Source organism: Aulonocara sp. 'chitande type north' Nkhata Bay, linkage group LG13 (assembly GCF_057382095.1).
Source record: "Aulonocara sp. 'chitande type north' Nkhata Bay isolate Kocher_YH1m ecotype deep benthic linkage group LG13, A_spYH_male_GT1.1, whole genome shotgun sequence".
NCBI lineage: Eukaryota > Metazoa > Chordata > Actinopteri > Cichliformes > Cichlidae > Aulonocara > Aulonocara sp. 'chitande type north' Nkhata Bay.
Window position 1 is genome coordinate 32,035,377 of NC_141356.1, and position 19,924 is coordinate 32,055,300.

At 45.9% G+C, this 19,924-nt stretch overlaps 2 protein-coding genes across 3 annotated transcripts in view; both read right to left on the reverse strand.

The window, feature by feature from the left end:
• The window catches only part of psda (pleckstrin and Sec7 domain containing a), a 47,783-nt gene extending 36,879 nt beyond the window's left edge, over positions 1-10,904 (reverse strand). The window contains exons 1-3 of one of the 2 annotated variants that reach the window (XM_086259978.1): positions 9,839-10,904; positions 9,089-9,745; positions 288-2,786 (exon numbers count right to left, since the gene is read on the reverse strand). In XM_086259978.1, coding sequence (XP_086116104.1) covers positions 288-2,618 — 2,331 coding nt within the window. In that variant the 5' untranslated portion in view covers positions 2,619-2,786; positions 9,089-9,745; positions 9,839-10,904. The remainder of the gene's footprint in view (positions 1-287; positions 2,787-9,088; positions 9,746-9,838) is intronic. The other variant, XM_086259977.1, reaches the window with a different exon arrangement.
• Positions 10,905-18,423: 7,519 nt separating this feature from the next.
• Positions 18,424-19,400, reverse strand: LOC147316481 (B-type lectin plumieribetin-like). The gene is made up of 2 exons (XM_086258140.1): positions 19,206-19,400; positions 18,424-18,733 (listed from the first exon to the last, which is right to left on the reverse strand). Exons 1-2 carry the CDS (start codon positions 19,293-19,295, stop codon positions 18,491-18,493), a joined length of 333 nt encoding a protein of 110 aa, XP_086114266.1. The 5' UTR covers positions 19,296-19,400; the 3' UTR covers positions 18,424-18,490.
• Between the last annotated feature and the right edge of the window lie 524 nt (positions 19,401-19,924).

Below are 19,924 nucleotides of genomic sequence, written 5' to 3' on the forward strand. Positions count from 1 at the left end.
AGAAGCTTTTGTGCTTTAATTGCTGTGACAGTCTAAAGCAAAAATCATCATTATGTAAACGTTAGGCCGGTCCTGTTTCAGCACAGCGGGAGGAAACGTGCGCGACGGAAACAAAGACAAGTCGCTGAATCAAAGTGAAAGCTGCAGTTTTACTTTGCTTTCATTATCGATTTATTGCAGTCGAGGTGAAGATGACGACTTACTGGAGCTCACTGACTCAACACACACTCTACTTGATGACCTCCTCTTACACAACCACACCCTCCTCCCCCTCCCATCCATCCGACCTGCATCCCGGAGCCACCGTCTGCCGTATCGTGGCTCGACTGGCTCGAGGTCTCCGGGGACAGACTGTCCCTCAGGCTCCCCGTCACTCCACTGGAGCTGTGAGAGGACGGCCCGGCACCGCCGCTGTGGTCCTGGACGTCCTCTGTCTGATCCTTGGTCACGCCCACACCCAGCCTCTGCTGCTCCTGCCCCGATGTCTTCACCCCTTTATCGCCCCCATCCTTTTCACGACTCTCGTCTTTGTGTGAAACGTAAACTCTGGGAGGTGCCTGACGGTAGTTTTCTTTGAGTTCGCTCCTGTCCTCCATCCACTCCTGCTGCCTGGAGGTCCAGCTCACAGGCAAAGCTTCCACGGTCGGTCTGGAGACAGGTTTCCTGGTGATTTCAGGGCTGTCTCTGGGTGATCTCTCAGACAGGTGATCGTACTGTCTTCGCTCCACGCCAGGTGACCTGTGGTCTCCGGTGTACTGTGGCGGCTGGTAGCGGTGCAGGGAGGACATGTCCTTAGTAGGTGATGCGCTCCGTTTCTGCCGTGGGTCCAGTTCAGGTGACTGAGAGGCAGCTGCACGGTACAATCTAGCAGGCATGGCTGGCGATGCTGGTGAGGAGAGGCCTTTCTGTGACGAGACTGGGGAGATTCGTCCTGGTTTAGTGTGAGGTACTTCCTTGTCAGTTTTCCGGCTGTGGTTCCAGGGATCCACCTGTAAAAGCTCAGGAGAGCTCCGTCCATAAAGGGCGGAGTACGGTTGTGATTCTTTCCGTGCAGTCTTGGGACTCTCGGGCCGAAAAGACTCAGGAGGAGTCGGAGTTCGTCTCTCTGCAAAAATGCTGGAAAGTCTGCTGGCCTCCAGAGCTAACTTAGAAGCCACATCGAGGTTTGAGGATGGGGAGGCACTCCTCCTGCCGCTGACATCGCTGGCTGCGTCACTCGCTCTGCTGCAGCGTGACAACCTGTAGGGACTCCTGCTGGTTAAATTCAGTTTATTGCTTGAGCTGCTGTCTATCCCGTCTGTGGCTTTTTGGCTGGTGTTGGTAGTGTTAGCATTACGGGCGCTGTGATGAGAGGTCCCAGGTGTGCAGGAAGTGCTGGCAGGTAATACGTTAGTTTGAACCTCATGCTGGATGTCTGTGGGCCTCCCTGCAGGTAACGGTGGGTGAAATTTACTTGAGTGTCTAGGGCTCTCGTCTCCCATCCACGGCCTGGGTTTGCTCTGAGTCGGGCCATTGGAGTGCAGTTTAGCAGCTGGATCTGCAGAGTAAGACCAGCAGCTAGTGTGGGCACACAGATGGTTGGAGGCAGGACTTCTGGGTAATCCGTTCACTGGACTACGGGAGAGGGTCCTGTCCAGTTCCATGAGCTGGGTCTTGCACGGCAGGGTGAGGGTGCTGCGGGGCAGGTCAGGTGAGCCCCCCCAGGACTGGCAGCGAGAAGGCTGATAATGCCGAGGCAGGGAGGGGCTGCTGTTCTCAAATCGGTGACCTCCAAATCTGCGCTTAAGCTCTGGAGATCCAAACTCCTCAAGGGCCCTGTAGGTGGCACCTCTGGCCACTGAGTCCAGGTTAGCTCTCTGCAGGTAAGGTGAGCCCCGTGGGGCTGGACTCTGAGCCGGGCAGGTGTGGCTCTGTGACAAGTAACCATTGTACGACATTGGATCGCTGAGCCTCTTCCGAAGGTGAGCGGGCAGCACCTTCCTGCTTCCCATTTCCTTGAAAGGACTGTCCGGCTCATTATGAGACAGAGAATTTCGGCGGGCGGCCGTGTTGTGCACGTTTGCTTTCTCTATGTAGCTAAACGACACCACGGATTTCCTCCCCTCATTGCCCTCCACCCCTGGGACCTCGCAGTACCTGCGACCGCTGACTGGTGTGGAGGGCACAGTCAGCCTCCCAGAGGATGTTGATGATGGTGAGATAAACACCCTCCTCTGGTGGGGATCCATGTCTGAGGAACAGATGTGTCCAAGTGAGCCGTGGTGGCGTGGAACGGTCATTCCCGGTGTAAGGACTTCAAGTAACTGCCCAAACCTGTCATGCAGTGCATCTTCTTGAAGCTGGGCGTTCGACCGGAAGTTGACCGACTGCCTGGAGGAGGTCTTTGAGAGAGGCAAGCTGTGGTTCTCGCCCCCCATGTGGTGCTGTATCGGAGAGAGATCCGGACTGGGGTTCCGGCTGGAGTAGGCAGAGCTCCTCTGAGAGTGAGGGAGAACATCTGGACATTGAAGCATCAGATGACTGGAACCATCATCTCCTCGGCCCGGCACCTTACCTTCCTCCTCAGCAACAGACCTCACCTCGACGTACAGGTGGAGGACCTTACCGGCCTGGGACATATCTGCCCTTCCTTTAAAACGCTCCAGAGTTCCCTGCTGTGGACCTGTGCTACAAGTCCAAAAGGTCCTTAGACTTGTTGGTGTCCAGCACAGAATTCATCTAGTCTTTGGTGAGGGGCAGGACTGGGGTACCAGTTCCATCCTGCAGCTGCACATCTTCTCTTCGACCTGCAGCAAGAAACACAGACAGAGTTCAAAGTTAATATTCCAGTTTATCCTCTACAAGGGTTGAATCCATAAAGGTTTGATCATTTAAGCTTTGCTGTTTTAAACCTTCCATTTCCTCAAGATATCAAATCATCCACTTCACCCACTAGGCCAACCTCTGCAGGGTTGGGTTTTGTTTAGGCATAAGCCGAACCCTTAGCTCCAAGTCTGGATTGGTCCACAGCGACAAAGTGGATGTTAAGAGGTTAAAGACACCTAGCATTCCTAAAACTTGGAGACTGAAAAAAAAGATCTTTTCCAAACCAAGAAAGTACAAACAAACTGAATTTGAGGCTTTTCCTGGGTGAATGCTTTGAGCATCGCAGAATGATCATCATCAACAGGAAGTAGTTATTATGTAACTATAACAGTTGCAGATGTCACTAGAAGCTACCAATCATATGGTTTCGACTGTACCACATGAAATTTGCATGTAAAGTGTGACAGAAAGACGTTTTCCACCCCACTAACTGCACAGCTTCAGGCTGATGATCATGTTTGACCTCACGCTTCATCAGTTCTCACCCAATCCTGTATTTAGGTCACAGTGTCCTCAGACTGGTTCACTGCTAGAAACCAAACACCTCATGTTTTAGTCATCAGAAGCAGAGTCCAGCCCCACAGTGTGGGTTAGGAAGGTGAATGTGTGGAAACTGGATGAGAACGAGTGAATTTCAGACAATGTCAGGAAAAAACTCAGAGCGGGAAATTCTCTGATAACGCTCACACTTCTTTTTTAAAAAATATATATTTAAACTTTATTTTAGAAGCATTTCCTTGAGATTAAAATGCATTTTTCAAAGAACGCCGGGCCCACAAAGAGGAGACCCGGCAGAGAGCAACACAACAGGAGGTTTTATCTAGCACGAACCTCAGGGACAGAAAAATGAAAGCAACGCTGTCAAAACAACAGCTCCTCTCCTCCAGGGTGCACCAGGCCGACTCCGAGGGAGACCGTCGCCAAACGCTCATGGTTTCAGTCCTTCAGGAGGTTCTGGGGGAACCTTGGAGGGGTTCTAGGTTCTGGCTCACAATTTGGTTACAGAAGCACCAAATGTGGATTCGACCACAACAGCTTTGCATGATTTGAGGTTCTTTATATCATACGTTGCCATAATTCAGCTCCTCAGATAATCCTCTGTCTGAAGTAGGCCGTTTAACCCCCACCCCCCGTTTCAACAGCACATGGGCGGGGCTTCTGAAATTACCATATGGGGGTATCCCCTCTGTACGATGTCATAAAGATCTAGAAGAAGAAAAACGCTGTGATAAACTGTTTATAGCAGTCACAGGATTACTGCTCATGCACAGAGCTCATCGTAGAAGGAAGGAGCGTTTGAATGTTTGGAGCGAAAAACTCAAAGTCTTAAAGTTTACATGTACTTGTTTGGTCGGTCGGTGAGGATGATGTGCGGCACGTCACTGTGACTAAACAGGAGCTGAGGGGTGAGGAGGCTCTGCGTGGCCTCAGGGAGATCTTGGGGTGAAACCTTCGATCAAAGGGGTGAGGAAGGTGTTTGCTGTGCAGTGTGGCTCATTATCAGCTGAGAAAGACAAGCTGCTGCCCTTCTCAGTTCTCTGGTATCTACATGTGCTCTCTTGCCCTTGGCCGTCCTCCAACGGGGCGGCAGGAGCGCGTGGGCGAGCAGGCTGCGACTGACACGTGAGTTCAGCTCGTCTGTTAAAGGGAGGAGCAGAAGCAGCTTGACGGGTGTTCAGGTGAGGAGTCGGCAGCCACACCGTGACCTCTGTGACCGCTCCTCCTGAGCGTGTCCGGAGGAACGTCTGCGCAGACCGGCGTGTTTTACACAGCCCGCTCCTTCCATCACGCTCCATTTAACCACCTCACTGAGGCCGCTCGTGCTTCTATTCTCGGCTTTTTACAGCTCCTATCTGTGTCGTCGCCGCTCGCCTGTTCCACATTTTACAGTAAATCTGAGCTTCTGTGCTGCTCGCTGATGTAGGTCAGCAGTTTAGATCACGAGGAGAGGTCACATGAAAACACAAGAGGCTGCAGGAAACAGTGGCGTACAGGAGACGTTTGAGATGCTGATCAGGCGTGACACGTGCTGAGCAGAGGGTCGAAAGGTCATTTCGGTCCCTTTCAGTGTCGTCGGCGTTCACCTGCAAGCGTCTTCCACACGCGTGTGCGTGTTCGTCCTGCAATCGTGCGCCTTGCTGGCACGTGTGGGGGTGTGAAACGGCTTAAAAACCAGTTTTGCTGGTTTCTGTCAGAGGAAATGACACACACACACAAAGTGTTGCTGCTCTGATCTCGAGTAGATCCAGAACAAAGAACCTGAACTTTGTTATTCTGCTGAGTGAACTTTAGAGCGTGCGCCACGGCGGATGTGGAGCAGATGTTGGTGCTGAGATGCGAGTCAGTGCGCGTCTCCTCTCAGAAACAACAAGGCGACCTGTCGGCTCGTTTCTAGCTCCTACCGCAGCAGCTTAGCATGATTCATGGTTCAAAATAATCCTTCTTTGTCTTAACTCGGTGCTTCCTCGCCTCTCCTGGCTGCCCCTCACTAACCGGAGGTCTGAGAGCAGAGATTTATAAAACACGTTCACCACGAACAGGAAAACAGGACAAACTCATCAAATCCACATCAAACTGTAGAGCAGGAAGACGTTGCTCTGTGATGAACGGAGAGCAGGAATGATGCTTTAGGGCGAGGAGAGCGAGGAGAGCGACTCCGTGGCGTGATCAGCGGCATTTACAGCTATCAGAGGGTAAAACCTGCATCTGAGGCTGACAGGGTCCAGCAGTGCTTTAATCAGATGTAAGTGCTGCCCTCGGGTTATGTCATACTCAGGTCCCGTGTTTCTGCACCGACGTGTTCACGTCCACAGAGAAGCGACGGCGCTGTAACGATCAACACATTAATAACAATCTGATCGGCGGTTCGTCCTTTTTGCGACGGCGTTTCTGGTAACAAACTGCTACTCTCGTCTTCACAACGAGCATCAGCTCCAAATAATCCTGACACCTGAGTGATGTAACCTGCTACAGGACGCCGTGTCAGGTTTTTGCTTTGGAGCGCGATCAAAGGGCGCTTTGTCTTTCCTGCAGAGGAACATCAGAGAGCTGCTTAAGCGCCCCCCAAACCTCTCTAAGCAGCTCTCTGCCTTTATTGAATCTGACTCCTCTGCTGCTCACGCATCAGTCCTCATCACCGTCACGTCCACTTTCATCACCTCCAGCACCGGACGAATCCGGTGAGATGGGTTTCGCTGTGAAATCTGCAGTTCCTCTAACGTCCACCTGAAGAAATCACAGTTCTTCCAGAACTGCAGCCAATCCGATTTTCTTTCCTTCTCAGCAGAAATCAAGCTGAAGCCTCGTCTCTGCACCAAAGCAGCTTCAAGACAATCAGCTTCCTGTCCTGAACAAAAACACTGGATCATCCCTCCAAACCTGCTTCATGGACAGGTGTGACCAGGGGGGCGGTGCTCCTTTTAATAAGCAACATCATCACAGGTACACAACTCGTGCCAAACCTGCAGTTCCTCTGAGGTCCAGCAGAGGCAGCAGTGAGTCCGTCCCCACAGACCTTCACAGCAGACATAAACATGTTTACAGCCTGATCCACAGACTGTGTGTGGGTCATTTCCTCCTTCATAACAGCTGTACGAGGGGAGGATGTTTTCATAGCTCACCTGGATTAAAGTCTGTGTTGTTAGGGGCGTGGCCTCTTTGACTGACAGGTGGACGGCACCACAGGCGGCCATAGCTCTCAGCCGTCTATTCGGCTTCACCTCAGCTAATTTTTATCTTATCCAGCCAATAACGTGGCTGCTGTGAGGCAGATGTACTAACAGACTTTCTGAGGAGGCGGAGCTTCAGGTTTGTGGTCACAGTGAGAGGAGCCCACTGTTCTCCGACTCGCTGACCTGGACACACATGTGCTTCAGAGGACATAAACACCGAAGTTCAAACGACGCATGGAAGGAGGCGCTCACGCTGACGGCGTCACTGAGAAGGTCTCTGTGAGCTGCAGCTCTGCAAACTGTTGCTGTCTCTGTGAAGTCATTTTCCAGACGCCTGGCTCGCATTTAGCAGCCGGAAAGTTTTATATCTGCAGCCAATTAAAAGCAGAACGTGACTTTAATTCCTGCAGCTGCTGCGAGCGCCCGACACGTCGCCGGCTCTCAGCTGGAACGACTTGAAGCACGAGCGCGTGCGAGTCCTTCCTCACTGACTGCGATCCTCACCCTGAGCTCTCCGGTCAAAGGTCAGAGGAGGTAAAAGAGGCTCCGAGCGTTGCTTCCTGCTGTCGTTGACAAAAGTCTGGCTGCAGAGGAAACACAAAGCAGCAGCAGCTCCTGAACTCTGACCTCAGTTTACAGCCGCTCTTGCACTGACGCTGCCGATCCTCGCTCACAGAGATAACCGAGAGGAAAGGACGAGGGTCAGGGGTCAACTTTGTTCTGCTTCTCTAACTGCAGCCGTGTGTTAAACTGCTGCTGTGCACCGATCAATAATTATTGATAAGGATTTGTCTGTTTCACCTGTTCGTGGTCCAACTTTGACTTCCTGATTCCATATATTTGAATAATTACTGCTGCTAGTTTCACTTTGCCTTCAAACCGTTTTGGTGATTTTATTATCGCCCCCTCGCTTTTATCTAACGGCCACTCAAAGGGGCCCCAACCACACTTTTAGCAGCCAAGCAATAGTTTCTAAACCAGACGACTGGAAACGACTTTGTTTCCCAGGCCTGTTCAAATGTGCCACACAGAGCTGTGCAAAAGTCTTGAGCCACCCCTCAGGTCTGCTGAGCAGCTCTCGAGCTTCCTGAAGCTCCTTAAAGTTCTTCTGTGGACATTGGCTGCTTTTCCTCTCCTGTTCAGTCCTTGTACGGGAGCTTTCTCACAGGAATGACAGTGAATCCCGCACACCTGAGCAGAGGTGCAGTTAGTTAGCATCAGCCTGTCTCACAAACTCATCATCTGTTCCAGTTTCTTTACCAAATCTGTCAAAAATGCCAACAATATCACAGCTTCTCATGAAAACAGGATTTTGTCTCCAACACGGTGATTCCAAAGAGCTGTCAGCTGAAACTCTGCACATCTCAGCATGGTGTCAGTGTGTCCTCAAAACCCTGAGGAAAGTGGACAGAAGAGGAAGTGGGAGGCCATAAAAACTCGACAGCAGCTGAACAGGACCTGAGAGATGATCTGGACCTTCAGCTGATCGAGAAGCTGTTCTTAATGAAGGCAACCTGGAGTCTGCAGCCATCTGTGAAGCTGGGTGGAGGCTCTGTCATGGTTTCAGCTGCAGCTCAGTCAGAGCTGTTGGAGATCTTTGATAAACTGATGAATCACAGAGTCTGATCCACCACGCAGGAACATCTGGGAACATCTGACTGACAGCAGCTTCCTGTTCCAGCATGACAACGATGCAAACACACTGTCAGTGCAGTGAAAGCACACCTGGATCTGACACCACACAGCAGGACACCATCAGTCACGGACGGGCCTCCGCAGAGCCGCCCTCAGCTGAGGAGACGTCTTCCTGAGGATCCTCACAGAGCTGACAGCTGCTCACACTAAAGCTTGTTTGTGTCTGCACTGTGCAGTTCATGTCTGTTTGCAGCTTAATAAATCTCTTGCACATTATTATATGTTAAAGTTCACAGAAGTTCATTCTTTGTGAACTCTGTCTGAAGCCACCAGGCTTTGAGCTGCTGTTCTTCCTTCCTGTTAAAACCAAAGTCTCACGATTACACGAACTAATCGACCAACCGAGGAAGCTTCTGTCCGCTGGGAGGTAAAGTCTCCTGATAACTGCAGCAGCTCCTTGAAATATGACCTTTAAAATGATTTTTTGGACTCTACATGGATGAGAGCGTTCAATAATCGTGTCTTACATGCTGCTGTGGTACAAACTGCCTTTGTTTGTGGAGCGTTCAGACACCCTGAGCTCTCCTCCCAGAGTTAACCACGAAGTACTTTTACTTGTTTCAGAGTATTTTTACAAAGTTTTACTGCAGTGAAAGGTCAGATTACTTCATACCTGAGATATAAAGAGTGTGAGATACCTGACATGCTGTCAGAGTGTGTGTGTGTGTGTGTGTGTGTGTGTGTGTGTGTGTGTGTGTGTGTGTGTGTGTGTGTGTGTGTGTGTGTGATAAGCACTCTTAGTCCTTCTTTTCCTGGACTCTGCTAATAGGATTCCCTCCTCCTCCTCCCACCACACACAGCTCAATCCACCACATAAAACCACACGTACACACACACGCCTGCCGCTGTAACCTTACCTGTGTGTCCTCGCTGCGGCAGTTGCCGTGGTAACCCGCCTCTCTGCGTGCTACAGCTGGTTTTATCCTCCTTCGGCCTCCTCTTCCTCTCTGAACACTTGTTGTCTGCAGCAGCGCCGGCTCATCGTGGATTTACAGACTGCGCTCAGCTCCTCCTCTTCCTCGTCTTCCTCCACCTCTACTTCCCATCTCCTGTAATCAGCTGACGCCCCGCCTACCCCTCCTCCTTCCAGACAGTCTGCCAGCCAATCGGGCGCTCCGCCGTCCGCAGACCCGGCTCCTTCACAGCCAATGACGGGCAGCTGTGACAGATGGCAGCTTAGGAAAGGTGGGGGGAGCACGGGGAGCGGGGGGTGTCCAGTATCAGGATAATGTGCAGAATTACAGGCTGATTAAACTGTGATGTCACACGTCACTGCAGCGGGACCGGCCCACAGCCTGTGACCTCATCACTCTTTGCGTTACATCAGCGTACACCTGCAGGGGAAAACTGCAGCTGCTCCACAGGGGGCGCTCTTCTGACAGCCCAGTGACCACGTGCCGTGCTCTCAGCACATACACACATCAAGCTGGTACGTTTATACATTCGTGGCCTGTTTGAGTCTCTCCTGCCGACCCCCTCCAGAGACGAGGCGAGGACGTTACTCGCGGAGACAGCTGGGAAACAAAGGAGCAACAAGCAGAAGGTTACAGATTCACTCAATACGCAGCTGCAAAATATTCTGAGCCAAGCTGCACGGGTCCTCTTACCTGTGTCGCAGCTGCTGGGAGTGCTGGTCGGCTCCACTCTGGATCCAGTTTCAGGATGAAGAATATCCCAAACTCACAAAAATATACACTTGTTTTTTCCTGTTATCATTCATCATTTTTAATCTCCCATTTCCTGAAACCTTCTTGAGGTGCCGACGCCTTTTGTAACAGCTGAAATTATAGGTTCAATTATAAGTTAAACATGAGTTTTTGCAGCATTAGTTACTTTTGCGTGACACACTACAGTGATCCTGTTGTCTGATATCAGCGAGTTCGGTGTGTGTTGAGTGCTCGTTCTTGTAGACCTGAGCATCGTCTCTGCCTCCGCTTAGACCGACAGCAGTGTAATCGTTTTCTCCTGTAAAGCACGGCGTCCTCCAAGAGCTCACTTTCAGAGGAACTTGTTTATTATCGCTCCGCATTCTTAAAACAAAGGTGCAGGATGGTTTCTGGCTGGGTGGTCTTGCCTCGCTCTGCGGTGTTTTGCAGCTCAATGCGAAGCAGCTGTAATGAGAATGAGAACCTCCGAGTCCTCAGCTGCCTATTTGGGAGCATCTCTGGGTTCTGCTCGTGGGTGAGGGAACAGCTGAGCAGACAGACTCGTACAGCCATGACCTGAGAGTGAAGCCGAAGCTGTCCGGCTACTCGTCGAACCACGTTCCTACCCTGATCTATGACCACGGGCTTAGGGTGGTGACAGAAGGACGGGTGCAAGTGTCAGAAATGAGCTTCTTCTGAGGGGCGGAGACAGGATGTGCAGCTCAGTCCTCCACGTCTGAAGGACCCAGCTGAGGTGGTTCACCTGACCAGGCTGCCACGTGGAGGCCATCTGTGCTTAGACTACTGCTGACCAGGATACACAGGATATTCGCTGCTATGCTGACGACGCGCTGCTGTACCTTTAAGCCCCGTCATCGTCCCGTGGACTCATTAGTGCCTCGTCAGCTGTCAGGTCCCACACCTCCTGCACTCCAAACGTTCTCTCGTTTCAATAAATTCACTCTCGTGAAAATAAAAATCCAACCTTAGGTCAGTGATTCTCACTGTGGGCTCCCAAGATTACTGCCTGTGGGCCACAACAAGTCACTTACAACATTATTATTTCCTCATAAGTCTTTAAAAAAAACTATCAGTAGAAATGTAACATTTTAAAAGTGGTAGATTTTTACATAACTTCACCTTTCAGAATAAAGTCATACTGAAGATGCACGTCTGGTTTTTACAGGTAAAATGAAATGTTTGGATACAAGAATCGCTTCTAAAATTAATTCAGTTTATCTGTTGAAGGGGAAGAAGCTGGATGAGGCTGGAGATGTTCGGGCTGAGGTCTTTTCTCTGCTCCCCTCTGCTTAAAGACTTTCTAACTCTCCGTGTAATAATAATAATCACAGAGCTGTTCTATCCTGATATCAGTGATCGTGATGAGGCCTGCTGTGTGCTGGATTACTTTAAAAAGCGTTAAGCTAATAATTTCACGTTGAAGTGAAGACGTGAAACGTGCGATAGAGTTCCTGCTTTTATTTGTGAGATGAAATGAGAAGCATCAAAGAGAAACTGAAAATAACTCGTGCAGTTTGTAGGGATGAAACGCAGCAACGACTGAAGCACGCAACAACTTCAGAAATGACCTCATCGTGTTCGAGTCTTCCACTTTCACGAACACTGTTTGGGTTTGTTAGCAGCTTCAAGGCGAGCACTGACAGCCTGAACACTGTTCGCCTGTCCACATCCACACGAATAAACACGGGGACCCGCTGCAGTTTCTCTTTAAATGACCTCAAATCTAATCCACACAACTTAAACATGCTCGCTGGGACTTTGTTTTACAGCAAGAAGCCTTTTCAAGAACAAAGGGTCGGTTTTTGCTGCTTTTTTAGAGCTCTGGTTCCGGCTGTTGTCGGCAGCAGCCCAAACTCCTTTCAGAAATGTGTGTTTTTACCACTCCCCCCAGTAAAATCCACACTTCACATCCCTGCGTGTCATACTAAACCTTTCATTTACATCACAGGCAGACATTTTCATGTCCGGCATGCACTTCATCGACTCAGCAGCCCTGAATGATCTGAAATGTCGACTTTTCCAAGAGCCTGGCATCGCTGTTGGCACCGCTCGGCAGGGTGGACCATCCTTGTGAAGAGGCGCGGGGAGGGTTGTAAAAGTAGAAATGTGACTGAGGGAAACACTGTTTGTGGGGTCAAACGTACCCCGGAATAATGGGCAGGTGCTACTGCCCCGGGGGCAGACCCCCAGCTTTGTTCTCCCGCTTGTTAAATTTCATTCATGAGGGAATCATCTCAAAATGTCATGTTTTTCAAAGGAGATTCGCACGCAGTCCACTTACCTCCGGGATACGATGGGATGCAGCGGGGTCTGCAGCTTTCAGAGACCCCTGCAGCAGCTCGGCGGCACCGCGGCGGACTCCGGGTCACCCGCTCGCTCCATTTCACGGTAACGCTGTCTGTAACAGCGAAGTGCGGGAGTAGTAACTGTAACGGCTAGCTAAGTGAACTAGGTTCCATGGCGGAAGCAGTGAAAGTCCAGCCGGAGGTGAAGAGTCCGCTCGGCTCCTTGTTCTCGCGCTTCCGCCGCTCTTTGCTCGCTTTTTCAGGCGCTTGCTTGACATTAGTTTACGTTCTCCACGGTGACTCCAACTTCCGCATCTTTGGTGACGTAACGGGTCGTTGAGCTACGTCAGACAGGCCCGAGCGGAAGACACGCCTACAACCGATTACGCGTACGCTTAACTTTCAAAATAAAAGTTCGAATAAACTGTGTTTATCCTGCTGCTTTTAGACTTGTGGATGTTTTCTTCTTTATTCTGTTTAATATGAATCCTAAAATTATTTGTCAGACGTTGGTCTCATGTAAAAACAAGTTTTTGTATACACCTGTCTTTCACCTCTAAAATTACTTCTTTTAATAATAAAATTGTTTCCTAAAAAAACCTGGGACAGGTAGACCTTTGTATGTTAGCATATTCATAACGGAAACCTAGTGTCCTGGGATCCACTGGGATCCACTGGGATAACGTTCCTGAACCTGTTTCCACGTCACACAGCGCTGCTCAGGTGTCCCAGCAGTGCCTCTATTTCCTCTATTTCACTTTTTTTTATTTTCTCCAGATATGACGTAATGATCTGGTACAGCATATATATATATGTATACATATACATACATATATATATATATATACACCCAGTGTGTATATATATATGTATACATATATATATATATGTATACATATACATACATATATATATATATACACCCAGTGTGTATATATATATATATATATATGTATACATATATATATATGTATACATATATATATATGTATACATATATACATATATATATATATATATATATATATATATACACACTGGGTGTATATATATATATATGTATGTATATGTATACATATATATATATATGTATACATATATATATATATGTATACATACATATATATATATATATATATGTATGTATACATACATATATATATGTATACATACATATATATATGTATGTATACATATACATACATATATATATATATACACCCAGTGTGTATATATATATGTATACATATATATATATATGTATACATATACATACATATATATATATATACACCCAGTGTGTATATATATATATATATATGTATACATATATATATATATATATATATATGTATACATATATATATATATGTATACATATATATATATATATATATATACACACATATATATATGTATGTATACATATACATACATATATATATATACACCCAGTGTGTATATATATATGTATACATATATATATATGTATACATATATACATATATATATATATATATACACACATATATATATGTATGTATACATATACATACATATATATATATACACCCAGTGTGTATATATATATATATATATATATATATATATATATATATATATATATATGTATATATGTATATATATATATATATATATATATATATACATATATATATATATATATATATACATATATATATATATATACATATATATATATATATATATATATACATATATATATATATATATATATATATATATATATACACACATATATATATGTATGTATACATATACATACATATATATATATATACACCCAGTGTGTATGTATATATGTATACATATATATATATGTATACATATATATATATATATATATATATATATATATATGTATACATATATATATATATATATACACACATATATATATGTATGTATGGGGGAAAAACATGAAAAATACGTTTTTAACCTGGACTTAAAAACGGCACTGGTCCGTGTTTAATATGGAGAGGAAGGCTATTCTAAAGCATCGGAGCCGCAGCAGAGCCGCTCGGTCTAAGTGTCAGCCGTGACTTTGGGACAGAAAGCAACAGCTGCTCAGCTGACCGGAGCGAACATGGGGCTTCAATGTTTCCAGAGACGGGTCTCCCAGCAGATTCTGCATGAACGCTGAAGATACTTATTATTTAGACGGAGGAATACTCACACGTGGAGCATCGGCTTTTTACCGGAACATTCACACCAATGTGAACTCTCTCCGTAGCATTACAGGAAGCATCATTTCAAAATAAAATTCCAACAGATGACAATGAAGACATACCTATTAACTAGCCCAACATTCAACAAATCAGACAAATAAACAGGTGCAGGACCATTTAGAGATTTAAAAACCAATTAAAGGACTCTAAAACGGATCCTAGATTCAATTGGAAGCCAATGTAAAGAGGCCAAAACCGGAGTCATGTGGTAGAATTTCCTTCTGCCAGTTAAAAATCATGCCGCGGCATTTTGCACTAGTTGCAAGCGTGACAAAGTGCCCTGCCCAACCCCTATTAAAAGAGAATTGCAATAATCCAAACGTGAAGTAATAAAGGCGTGAATAACAATTTCCAAGTCAGGCTTGGAAAGAAAGGGCTTAACCTTCGTTAAACGTCTGAGGTGACAGAACGCTGATTTCACCACCGCGTTTACGTGACCATCAAAGGCAAGTGCAGAATCAATTTTTACTCCGAGATTTGTGATCGAACTCTTTAAATGTAAAGTCAAAGCGGGAAGATCAACATCTGGAGCGTCAGAAAAACGATTTTGAACAAATAGGATCGCTTCCGTCTTACGATCATTAAAATGTATAAAGTTTTTGCCATCAATAAATAAATCGATCACAGGCTGATCACAGCCGGCTGCTGCTGAGCGTCACGGCCATCAGGATGAAGGCTTCTGCTGATTTCTCCCAGTCCTCTGTCCCAGCAGAGAAATGACGCCCTCTGCTGGGATGAAGAAGAAACTGCAGCAGTGACTGCGCTCATGCAGCACATCAGGCTGCTTTTCAGATGAAAACGTTCCCTTTTGATAAAGCATGCAGGTGGGACAGGTGACCCTGACCCAGCTTACACATGATGCACTCAGTGTTTCTTCTTCACTCACCACTGTGCATGCAATCAATACTTATTATTAACCTTTGACTCTCTACCATGCTGTGGCTCATCACCGTTTCCATAGTGACACTGAAGCTTCCAGAAATCAACAGAGACTTCCACAGACTGTAGATAAAAGATGGAAACAGCAGGAATCCACAGCAATGCTTCTCTGAATGACATCATCAGTCCTTAGCGCGCCACTTCAGCTGGTTTAATGGACACAGCGCCGGCAGAGCGAACACTGCAGCGTGTCTGCTGTGGAAGACCTAAATGGACAGCCAGCCAATCAGAGAACCAGCTTGTGCACAGCAAATTCAAAAGTGTTAAATGTTTTGGTGTTAATAGTCTCCTTGCAAAAGTAGAGTTAATTTTACTCTAAGCAGAGTCACATTCTTTTAATGTAACTCTGAGGTGTAAAATGATAGTAGTTAAAATCGAGTGTTAAAAATGAGTGTTTCTCTGTCAAATCTGGAGGTGTTACAATGGAAACATTAACTCTTGACCTCTTAACTCTGAACTCCTACAGGGGCTATGACACCAACAGAGTAAATTCACAGACTCCGCCCCCAGCACGGCTCCAATCGAAGCTGAAGTGAAGCCGTTTCAGAACATTTTGCTCTACATATTTGAGTTGTTTGCCATGCTTGGTAAGTCATGTTTTCAAAGATTGTTTCAATTATTTCTATTAGCTTTTACTTCTGTGGCTCTTTGGAGTTGAGACAAAGCTGTGTGAAAGGCATTAGCCATGTTGCTCGCTGATAGCATAACATTCTGTTTTAGCTAGCTGAAAGGTATTGTTTGCGGGCAAATACCACAGCCTTGAAAAAAGCTTGCATGTGAATTTTCAGTCAAACTTTTGGTCAAATACACCTAAAACAATGTGTAGAATGTGAAATGTTGGTATAATGGTGCTACTTGAAGCCTGAAAACGATCGCCCATAAAAAAAACAACGAGCAAACAGCAGTAGCTGACGTCCTGACTGGATTCTACGTTAGCATAGATCCCTCCAGAGTTTTGTGCACACGGTTTAGGTAAAAATGAAAAAGGCTGAGGTTTTACATTTAGTTCAGTATTACCTGTTGTCTGTGTCCTTGTCTTTTGGGAAAATACTTTACACAAGTAATGGCTCAAAGAGGATTCCTTTTTTTTTTACTGTGCTGCAATTGTTTACTGGATTATTTGTGCCATTAATTAGTGTCAACTAATTTTTATTCAATCTCCGCACAGGATATGCTTGTGAAGATGGAATATGGGGGAGAGCAGAAGTGCGTTGAAGTTCCACAAAGGGATGAATGAAGGACATGCATATTGTATTGAAGAAATAAGTGATGAGAATGCTGTTATTTGCATTTACCATGTCAGACCTTTTGATAAACACAATTCTAATGAAAGTGAGAACATGTATACTGTTACATCTTTCAGAAAATGTTTTGAAATTGTGGTGCACAGTTCAGAATAAATGTTTTTCAAAAACCATTGCATCTTTTTAGCAAATGTTTATTTCCAAAAGAAATTTCTAGAAGTTCAGAACAGTAAAATTCCCGCTTTTTAGAATGAATTAGAAGATAACTCTTACGTAGTTAAACTAAAATACTCTTTGAGAGTTAATATATAAACTCTTAACACCAAGTGTTAAATTATCAACTCCAGACAGATTTGGTGTTTAACACTAAATCAGAGTTAACGTACCAACTCTCCAAAAAGAGTTAAATTAACACTCTCTGGTGTGGACCCATATAGACACTTTAATAGTGTTGAAATCAAATCCGACAGTGTTAATTTGGACATGCTGGATTTGCTGTGTGATGAGGTCTTCATGGACTCTCTCCTGGTTTGTTAGCTGTGCACGTTTACCTGTGTAAGTCTGACACCCACCTGTGCACATCTGGACTCTTCTTCTGTGGTTTTGTCCTCCCAGAAACATTTTTGACTTTGGAACAAAATGAGAGTGAAATCATTTCAGGTGCTGATGAAACCTGATGAACTCAAAGTGTTCAGGCTGACGAGCGAAACACATCATTAAAACTCCCACCTGCCCCCCACACTCAGCTGTTTTTCATCTGCAGTAACCTTCATGTGTCTCATGAAGCCGTGCAAAGCTTCGCCTTCTGACTGTGAAGCTCGTCAGTCACAGACCTTCCTCACAGACCCATTGCGTCCTGATTGGGAGGTTTTTATTGTTTTTGCAGAATCTTTGAGGCCCGAGGACTTCATGAGCCGTCAGCAGATTTACACAGGAAACTAAAAGTTTCATGTCTGTGAAAAACTACCTGTGAGAGGCAGGTTGTAGTGCTGCTGTAGTCTGATCTACGTGACTGCACGAATCCACCAGTTCAGTTTATTGTGTGAAATCAATCAAATCACACTTGTGAACGCTGAGCTCTGAGCTGTCATGACTGATCACATGTGTGTGATACCGTGTGTGTCCTTTTCAGGAAGACAGAAACAAACTATAAGAAGGAGGATGATGTCACCTCCAGCAGGGATGGTGCACACGGCCTCAGAAACATCCACCACATGCGGTGCTGCTGTTACACTAATCTCAGCAGTGCAGGAAGTTACCTGTTAGTGACGCATGTGTTTACAACCACTGGAAACTAAATGTGACCAAAGCAAGAAGACGTGCAGATTCACTGACACACATCTGAGTTTCAGGGGCTCTGACAGGCAGACGTTTGGCTCCCCCGACTGGATGGAAGAGAAATTTGTAAAACTCACCTGTGTTATCTACAGTACAGGTGAGAACGCCACCACACGGTCAGATTTGAGATTTTAAAAGCTTCCAATGAGCCCACAGAACTCCTTCTCAGTTGCCTGTATGTGTCAACACACGCACACCTGGAGCCTGCAGGTTGGCCCCGCCCACACCTGCCCGCTGTGGGTCCACACAGAGAACAGTTAGATTTTTGTTGCTGTCCTGGAAACAGACGTTTTCCAGTCAGCAGGTAACACAGATTTAATACTACGTCTATTCTGTGAGCTTTACTGGACGCTTGTTTTAAACAGACGATGATAACGTGCTGAGAGTTCATCTGACTGAGACAGTAACACACACACAGCAGAAACATCACAGAGCTTTTATTTGGATGTGAAACAGAGCGCGCGGCTCTCAGGACATCACGCCTTTAGTCTGGATCTCTGAATGACATCGTGAGCTTTAAGAGCTCCAGATTTGTGCTCCATTCCTTGTAACAACCAGACGACCATCGTTGGTCAGGGTCAGGCGCATCGTCCTGATGTCGGCGTTAATGGCGGTTCCAGAGCTCCAAACTGGTTTATCGTCCTGGGTGTACAGGACCAGGTTGGAATCCGACTGCAGGAGGAGCCGCGCAGGGTTTTTGCCGTTTGTGGCTGTGGCCCAGATAGGAGACCACTTGTAGACGACAAAGTTGCCATCTTCCTGCAAAGTGGAAGCAAAGAGAGCGGATCAGTTTGAACGTTTATACTGTGAGCTACAAATCATATGGACGACGATACGATTCGTTAAAACAAGGTAGAATAGCTGTGCAGCTTTCAGCAAATCAGGTGTTAAGTGAATATTCAGATGTAATTGTCAGCGTCTGAGACTTCCCACTTCTCTTTATTTCTGTATTCCTAACTTCCTGATCTCTTTGTTTTGGTGAAATCTCATCATTGGGGCTCTTTTATTCATAGATTCGTTTTATTGCCATTTTCTCAGGAAGGGTTTTCATAAACTTCACTAAAAAATCATTATCAAAAGAAAAGTTTTCTAGCCAGGAAAAAGTGGCCAGTAAAACTGATCTCTTTCTATATCTGCACGTTAAAGACCAGCTGTCAACTTTTAATGTTACCAGCTGTGTTTCTGGGCCATGTAATCATAAACTGATGAGGACAAGGTCACATTTTCCCACCTGTAGGATGGCTTTGAAGTCTCCATTTACACTGACGAGGGACTCGCCTTTACGCAGCTCCTGGTTAGTGCTGATGGAGTTCTTACTCATGATTCTAAAGGACAGAAGTTACAGTTATTTTCATTTAAGAGACATTTTACAGATTTCAGTTCAAATCAGAAACTGTGAATTTTAATGCGTGTAAATGAGCCTGCACCATATTTCAGTTTATTTTACCAAAAGATCAAATGCCTGCAGCTACAAACCCCAGGCAAGATTAATTCTTACAGCTGCTGCATTTATGTACAAAGCTGTAACTCACCGGCTATGAACGCAGAAACGTCAGTGGGAGAATCAGATGCTGAACGTGCTGCAGCGACAGAGCAGAGCCTCATTTATACTGTTTGATAGCAGCAAAGGGTGATGGGAGGGGAGATGGGGACATCAAGAAAGTCAGGTTTTTTTATTCCTTCTTCCTTGGAAATTCTTTTAAAAGAAAGTAAAATATGAGGATATGTTACCTAGAATTACCTCTGACAACAGATTTCTTCATGCTGAAACCCACACGTCCACACACTTTTATACAGGACACTGAAAATCTTTCACACACTCTAAATTTACAGTACTGGGCAAAAGTTTTAGGCAGGTGAGAAAGAAAAGCTGTAAACATGCTTTCAATAATGGAAGTGTTCATCGTGTATTTTCATCAGTCAACAAAATACAGTAAATGAACAAAAGAG